Genomic DNA, 8,622 nt, shown 5'->3' with positions numbered 1-8,622 from the left:
GCTTCTGACATACGCTCTAAGTTACTTTCCAAGATTCTGCCCCATAGAGTAGCACACTCAGGAAGTTGCTTTTGAAGATACGAACCTTTTTTTCAATAGTAATGCTACTGCTCTTCCATATGCTTTTCAATGATGTAAATACACCTCTTGCTTTGCTGATTCTCACCTTAACCTCTATTTCGGAGTCCCCGTCTGTTGTCACTTTGGTTCCAAGATACGTGAACTCCGCTACCTCTTCAATGTCCGAATCCGTTGTTGAGCAGCTTGTTCGTAGTGACTTCGTTTTGGTGGAGTTCACTTTAAGCCCAACTGACCCTGCATTCTAGCAAGACCTTTGCTTTTGCGTTGGATGTCATTAAAACGGTGTGACAACAGTATGACATCATCGGCAAAATCAAGGTCTTCTAGTATCTCCGTAAAAGTCCACTTAATTCCTTTCGGTCTTCCTTGCATTGTTTCCCTCATAAGCCAGTCTATCCTAAGAGTGAAAAAAAAAAGGGGGGGGGGAGTGGTATACAGTCTTGTTTTACTCCGGTATTAACTTCGAATTCTTCTGAAAAGTAATGTCCGCAGATGACCCTGGATTTTAAATCACTGTACAATAGCCGGATGATGCTCACAATCTTAGTTGGAATTCCATAGTATCTTAATATAGCCAAGAGAGATTCTCGATGTTCGCTGTCAAATGCCTTTTCGAAGTCGATAACGTTTGCATAAGCCGGTATGTTCCAGTCGTGGCACAGCTCCAGGATCTGCTTTAAAGTAACGAATTGATCGCTGCACGATTTACCTTTTCTACAGCCTGTTTGTTCTCTGGGCAACAATGGATCCACTGCTGCAGATATTCTGCCAAAAATCACGCACTCTGGTGAAGACTTTACTCGTAATGGATAGTAAGGTATTACAGAGACTAAGGTCCCCTTCTTTGGTAGCTTTACAATCAATGCAGTTTTCCAGACATCTGGAACCACTTCAACATCTCAGCATTTATACAATCAGTGCCTGGTGCTTTTCTTGATTTAAGGTGCCTAATTGCATTCTTAACTTCATCAAGCGAGGGAGGGTTGGTGTCCACATCCAAGCCGATGTCATTGTCTGGGATGTTGGCATGTATGCTGGTTGCTTCTCTATTGAGGACGCTCTGATTTTTCCACCTTTGCATCTGTTCCACTATGCCAGTGATAACATTTCCGTCTGAATCCTTAACTGGAACATCGTTGTTCTTAAACCCACCAGCTAGTGATTTGGTTATCTTGTACAGCGTGCCCATATCCTGTTTCTGTGCAGCTTCTTCGACTTCTTCAGCAAGTTTCTCCATGAATGCTTTCTTATCTCCTCTGGTCCTCCTTTTCACCTCACGATCAAGTTCGGAGTATGTGGTCTGTAGCTTTTCTTTCAAGCGTCGTGATTTAGCTTCCAGTGCCTTCTTCTTTACCTTCCTTCGCCTGTCGATAATTTTCCATGTATCCAATGTAATCCAATCTTTCTTCCTCTTTTTCCACTGTTAATGCGCTGTTGAAGCTGTTAATAGTCAATTCTTGTTCCTCTTGGAGGATATTGTAGCGGTTCCTCACTTCATTTTTAAGGATTTCTCTACGGCAGGGTTCCTCAACTGTCTTTCCTCTCCTCTTTTTGTCTTTCGTAATTTCAGAGACAATGCAGCCATCTCAAGCATGTGATCATTCCGCACAACAGCTCCACGACGAACTTTAACAACAGGGAGTGAGCGTCTCCATTTCTGATTGATTATCATATGGTCGATTTGTGTGACTGTATTGTAATCGGGGGATCTCCAGCTAACTTTGGGTATATCCTTATGGTTGAACAGAGTTCCCCCTATAACTAGGTTGGTCTCTTCACACAGCTCAACAAGTCTTTCACCATTATTGTTGATATATCCATAACCATGCGTACCCATCTTTCTTTCTTTAGCAGTCTTATCCGTTCCAACTCTAGCATTAAGATCGCCAGTCACTAACAGTATATCATGCTAGGGTGTAGTCCGAATAGCCTCCTCCAATTGATCGTAAAATTCATCTTTATCTCTTCCTCCGCATCCTCTGTGCATAACAGACAACCACGGTCATCTTAACGAACTTGGAATTGAATCTTACCTTGAGGAGCCTATCATTCATCGGCTTCCACTCCAAAATTGTTTTCTCTACATCCTGTTTACAATGATGGCAACTCCATTGCTGTGATGGTTATCTGTTTGGCCGGAGAAGAGTATGGTGTGACCTGTAGAAAGCAACCCCCTCCCCGAGTTTATCCATCTTGCCTCACTCACACAGAGAACTTCGATGTTGTAGGTCTTCTGAATCATTTCTCTTAAACCTTGCTTTAGCTTTCCTGTTTGGTATAGTGTTCTAACATTCCAGCACCCTATCCGCAGCTTTTAAAAACCGTTCGCGTATCTTTTTTTTTCTTCGTAGTAACAGTATTACATTTTTTTTACAATTCTCCTCTACCGGAAAGTGTTAGCAGTTATATTAAAAGAGCAACCTGCGAGCAAGCTCTCCAACGTTTCACCTGAACTCGGGCCCTCTCTCTTCATGAGTACCGGATTGCAAGTATTTTATTTTTTGTTTTTGTTTTTCCCTTTGGTTAAAACTGTGTTGTCATGTAAGCATAATGTGTTTTGTTTTTTTGTAATTTGTTTTCAGAGTGCAGTTAAAACCATAAAATTGTTGACATTTATTTAAAGAGCAATAATAAGGTTAGTTTTGTTATGTTTCAAAAAATACTTCTGTTATGTGAGTGTTTTGTAGCAGTGAATAACAACACCTGATATGTTGTTTGTTCCTGATAAGGGAAATATTGATTTTGAAAGCAAATAGAATGCAGAATAATATTATCTGATTATATATGATCGGTAGACATGGAAGTTGATTGTGAAAACTCAAGGGGCTGTCTTGCAAAAAATGTGAATACCTCAATGCCACTTTTTCCAACAGTACACATTTTAATATTGTAAATGCACAACAGTGCAACGTAAGGCTAGTGGAAAGTTCACATCTGACATAAGACTAGTGTTAGAATTGTTGGAGTGAATTGGAAACTGAATATGTTTAGTACTCTTCATATTTACAATTATTTTAAGTTGTTCTTATTTTTGTGTCTACGCTTCTAGACTGTTGTTAACTTGTGTGAAGTGTAGTCCTAAGGTTAATTCTAATTCGATTTAGTTCGACTTATACACAAACCGAAGCCAATGAATATTGAAATGGCCAACGCCATTAATTATTTCAAAGAAACCTCACCTTAATATCCTGACATTACTCGAGCGCTTTAGAAAAAATAAAAAACTCTGCTGTGCTGTACTTAGTGTTTTTATTGGCAATTTTAGTAGTATCATTCACTAATACAACCTTTATTTCTGTTTTCTACAACAAATAGCAGCTAGTTAAAGTTACAGGCCCATGTTTCTGGTAAATGTTCGCAACTTCCAAATTTTACCTGCAATGTCTTCGCTGTCGTGGTTCCCTATAACTGGACAATTTGTGTTAATTGTTTGTTCATCCCATGGAAACGCCCTTAGGCATCTTGTTAATGTATTTTTTTGCGCTTGCGGAATGTTCATATTTCACCATTTACTAAGTTAATCTCAGGTGCTTCCCAGACTTGCACACAGATAATCAAATATTAAGAACGTATAAAAGTGTAGTCAATGGCCAGTTTTGTCCTCTCGTGCTTTGGATGAAACAAAAATCGAATAGAGGCTGATGAGAGGGAAATAATACGCATTTGAATATTCCCCTCTATCACCCACCATTTGATGTTTGTTCCATTCCAATCTTGAGAATTTGACAAAAGTAGCCTATACCATAGTCCTTTTACTGCATATGTTGTTTTGATTTGTACTCTGGACTGTTAGTTGAGCGCAAGACATTTATCGCCACAAAAAAAAAACATGGTAAAATGTTGGGCTTGTGTTTCAAGGTGAAACGATGCCTTACTCTGAAGCTGGCAAGCGAGAAACACACTCTGCTTACTTTACCACTCTGAAGCCATTTTTTTCTGATTTGGGGTCACTGGCTTCAATGTGTACTAGTTCAGGGGAATAGCACCCCATTGACATACTCGCTGGCATTCCTTGAGAGGCACCTGAATTACCTTTTGTCCCATGGTAAAAGTTCCAAAATAGTTATCCGGAATGATTGCCTTTTCATTATTAAGGCCTGGTTTTCATCACCAACAAGTATAGTGCAAGGTCATAGTTGCATTGGACCATTTTGGCAATGAATTACAACTGAAAGAATATGTTGAGGAACGAAAAACTAATAATACTATGACTTAACAATTATTGAATTGTTGTTTAAATATCCGTTGAGATAGTATTTTGCCTTCATACGGTCGAAGTGCACCGCTCCTCGTACCTCGAATTCGGTTTCGACCTTAATAAGGTATCAATTCCTTCCATTAAGTCAGGGCCTTGAAGGGTTGGCACACACCTAGTCAAATTTTCACGAAAACAGGACCTGCTCCTATGGGGGCAAATACAGGTATGAGATCATTCCTTAAAAAGAAGACAATACAACTGTAGTAATTTGCGTTTTATGTAGGAGAATGAATACTATGCACAATTTCATTTTAGAACAGGGAAATCAAAACAGGTTAACGCTTTATTGAAACAGTTAAGACAAAAAAGGAGTAAATGTAATATTTTACGAATCAATTTATTGTTTACAAATATGAACTCTGTAAGGTCTTACTTTTTTGTTCAACACAACTACCAAGTTGCGTTAAAGGGTGGAAAAAGTATATATTTCCTGTGGATATTGGGATACAAGTTCTTGAAAATAAAACTTGTATCAATAAAATTTAAGAAAAACGTCCTCTTGATACAGATTACATGTCCAATGCAAACGCTGTGTTAACACTTCAGTAAACGCATACAGCAACAACAATATAAACGAAAAAATGACGGATGTTTCACCTTCCTGAGCTGGGCTCCATGCTTTTTCAGTAATTAATAAATTGTCATGATTATCCCAATGGCGGGAAAATAGTAAATGTTTTATCATTGTAGGTTACGCGGGGAATCCAAACCAAATGGGTGACGTGAGCCAGCCGTTTACATATGTAACGGCAATTTAAAAATTATTCAGCTGATTTATTCCTAACGGCCAACTTTATTTTTAATATCAATATTCCCAAAAAAAGACATTTCTAGATGTCGTAAATCTTGTAACATTGGCTAGGATAAATAAAAACAGTGTGTAATTAAAAAGATGTCGGAAAAAAATATATTTGAATTTTGTAGAAGGCAAAAGATGCCTTGTCGTCTAATTTGGGGCACGATTTTACAAGGTTTGATTATTTATTGTCTCTAAGTTCAATTATACGAGTAGTAGCAGTTAGGCTACTTGCCGCCGTAGCCCGTGCAGAGGCAGTGTTCCTTTCTACTCGCTTTCCTATCGACGTAAGCGGCAGATGAAACTGATTACATTCCCATTTAAAAGAAAGACAACCAGAAATGACAGTGATACAGCAAATGTAAACTGCTAGATGCAACTAATATTAATTTGACAGAGACGACAGTTTGTATTCTATGTGGGGGTATGGGCAAAACCTTTCATCGCGTCTTTCATGAAGTAGGATCAAACTAATAAATAGATTTAGCCAAGCCTAAAAGCGGAGCTCCCGTTTCTAACCCCAGAAAGCAATATAGTGAAAATGGAAATAATTGTGCTTCTGCATAAAGTACAAAGTTAATCGTCATTACTGTATTCAGGTTACAGTGACCAAACGCCTCTGAGCTGACAGCAGTAAAAAACAAGCCTTGCAAACGATAACCAACAATTTTAATCAAAAAGTAAAACTGAAATTACATGCACAGTAATCTCTTTCGCAACATTTTCCATACGACTGACAATCGTTACTCCATCTCTCTTCATTTTAGAACAACAGCAAAAATCTCTTCTCCTTCCTTGGCTTCTTTCGAGACTCTCTTCGCTTAAATTTCTCAAATTTTGTCGCCTCTTCTCTCGTGCTCTTTCATGCTATTTATCCCGTTGCTCGTCACTAATACGATTTCGCGCCAAAAAAACTCGGGTTGCCAAATGCAACGCTGGTTCAGATCTCGAAACCAGCTTTTACACTCGAAAACAATTCAAGGCGTTCCGAAGTGTAGAGGCCTACAATCAGAGGGTGTAAATGCACACCAGTATTACACAATCTAAATGGGTAATACCCATATAATCTAAATTTAGATCAGTGGGTGCAAGCCATCTCAGATGATCATCCAAGTCATTCAACCATGCATGCACCGTATTTAGGTCTAAGCACCCATTTCGGAAAGTGCTGATAGACTGTGTTTAAGTCTAAGCGCCCATTCTAAGTAATCACCCGTCTTAAATCGATTAGCTTTCAATTTTGGTAATGGTCTCTATTTAAATATTATAAAAACTCGCCATCATTCAGCAGCGTGCTTCAATGGTGTGGTGGTTATCAATGATTCCTTACGCGTGGCTAACGGTCTAGGTTTAACCTTCTTGTCATCCATGTCCGTCGATCATCTTAAACAAAAATTTCCTGTTTTTCCCTTTTTTTTTTTCCTGACGAGAAAATTTCTAAGTATAGAGTAAACTTCATGTAATTGAAGTGAAAGAGGAAACGCATATTTATTGAGTTGCTTGGATGTCTCGGATGATCATCTGAGATGGCTTGCACTCACTGATCTAAATTTAGATTATATGAGTATTACCAGGAACCCATGACCCGGAGCCTACAACTCTACTGTGTTCGTGTAACGGCGTTTTCACAGACCGATTTATTTTTAGATTGAATTTCCCGCGAATTGTCCCGATGACAAATTACAAGAAATTAAGCTGACGTCATAGGGTCACCGAACCGGAACTGCCTTTGTTTTTTGAACTAATTCGCGGGAAGGGCTAGTCTAAAAATAAACCAACCTGTGAAAACGCCGTTTCACAGACGCTGTATGGAAGTTGCACGCTCCAGATGGGCTCCTGGTATTACCCATTTAGATTGTGTAACACGGGTGAAATGCAATGCTGGTTCTCGAAACCAGCTTTTACACTCAAAAACAATTCAAGGCGTTCCGAAGTCTGGAGGCCTACAATCAGAGGGTGTAGGACTTTGCTTCCAATGTGCAAGGACATATCATCGCGGGCAAGTTCGTGTGTTAGCAAAATTGCGGCACTCTCAACGCATGAACGATGTCTTGTTATCAGTTTGGATTATTACTGAGAAGGATGGAACAATAAACTGCCCTCATAGTTTGGGATGCCACGCAGGACCGTCAGAATTATGTTCGCAGGTAGCCAGTGTGCTTTTTTTTTTCTGGAGGCTTGGACAAAGATCAATGGAAGACTTTCCTGTACTCAAATGAAGTGCTCCTGGATATTACCAAGCTTCGTTAACGATGTGGCATACGCTAGGGTTCGCGATAGTAACTTTAAATCCGCGAAGAAAATGAAATCTGACCTTGATGCAACGACAGAGAATCTACCAGACGACCTCGAGCTTTCTAGAGACTCGAACATCTTTGCTGAAAGCCCCGCTCAAAAACCCGAAGTGCCAGCGCCGACACAAGCGGAACTCAACGCGTGCAAAACAAAACCAGTACTGTTATGCTTGGTACCTCCATATGCTGCCAGCTACGTGTTACCTAGCCGCAAAATCCCAACCATAATAAGAATTACTTGGAATTAGCTTGCAACGAGCCAATAAAAATTTTTCAGAACACCGTGACTAAGGAACAAATTGATCAGGTGCAAAAAGACACCACTGTACAGTCAAGTGGTACAAACATTTTTCGGCATAGGGCAGGGAGGATTAGTGCCTCCCAGAGTAAGGCTGCAGCACATTCAGACCCCGGAATGCCACCCCAGTCCCAGGTACAAAGAATGTGTTAAACGCAACTTCATAAGATAAATCCTAAGGCTGTGTGTCACGGGTGCAAGCATGAAGCCTCTGCGATAAGTGCCTTTGAGGAATGTAAACTTCATGGTGGTTAAATGTGGCCTGTTTATATATTAATCAGCAGAATCCTTGGATGCATGATACCCCAGATTTTCTATGTACATGTGACTGCGGTGGTGAAGGGTTTGGGGAAATAAAGTGTCCCCCCTGCATAGAGAACTGTTATTTTGATTTATATGTTCTAAAACCCTCATCTTGTCTAAAAAAGAACAGTGCTGGGGATTTCATACTGCTCAGGACACATGAGTATTATTGCCAGGTCCAGCCACAGCTCTTTACAACTAACCTGAACTTAGTCTACTGCTGTTTGCTGTTTTTGATTGCTGTTTTTCCCAAGGTACTTGCTCGATGGTACACAAGACGAGTGAATCTAAGAGAGGAGAGGGCTCCACTGGCTGATGCTGTGTGCTATAGCTGACCAGAAAATGGGGAGCATACTGTCAAGTGCTGTAATTTCCATTTGCCATTCAATGTCATACTTGGGAATTGATACTCTTCCCAAGACCTGGTACTATCCCAACTCCAGAACTTTACCAGAATTTACCTAGTATTATAAGCAAAACTCTGAAGGTGAAATCTATTTGTAAATAATACACAAGTGCCCACTAAGTGTACAGCTACTCAACCCTCAATCACACATGTTGGAGCAAGCACTCAACCCACAGTCACAAGTGT

At 39.9% G+C, this 8,622-nt stretch overlaps 1 protein-coding gene and 1 pseudogene across 1 annotated transcript; one reads left to right on the top strand and one right to left on the bottom strand.

Moving 5' to 3' along the window:
• Positions 1 to 940: 940 nt before the first annotated feature.
• LOC137968412 (uncharacterized) lies at positions 941 to 1,918 on the bottom strand. Its single transcript, XM_068814993.1, has 2 exons — positions 1,575 to 1,918; positions 941 to 1,445 (listed from the first exon to the last, which is right to left on the bottom strand). Exons 1-2 carry the CDS (start codon positions 1,916 to 1,918, stop codon positions 941 to 943), a joined length of 849 nt encoding a protein of 282 aa, XP_068671094.1.
• Positions 1,919 to 6,943: 5,025 nt separating this feature from the next.
• On the top strand, positions 6,944 to 7,982 carry LOC137968411 (uncharacterized; annotated as a pseudogene).
• Positions 7,983 to 8,622: the final 640 nt, after the last annotated feature.

The sequence above is a fragment of the Montipora foliosa genome, chromosome 8, assembly GCF_036669935.1.
Source record: "Montipora foliosa isolate CH-2021 chromosome 8, ASM3666993v2, whole genome shotgun sequence".
NCBI classification, from domain to species: Eukaryota; Metazoa; Cnidaria; class Anthozoa; order Scleractinia; family Acroporidae; genus Montipora; species Montipora foliosa.
The sequence above is the reverse complement of the archived record's forward strand: the minus strand, read 5'-3'. Positions and strand labels throughout refer to the sequence as shown.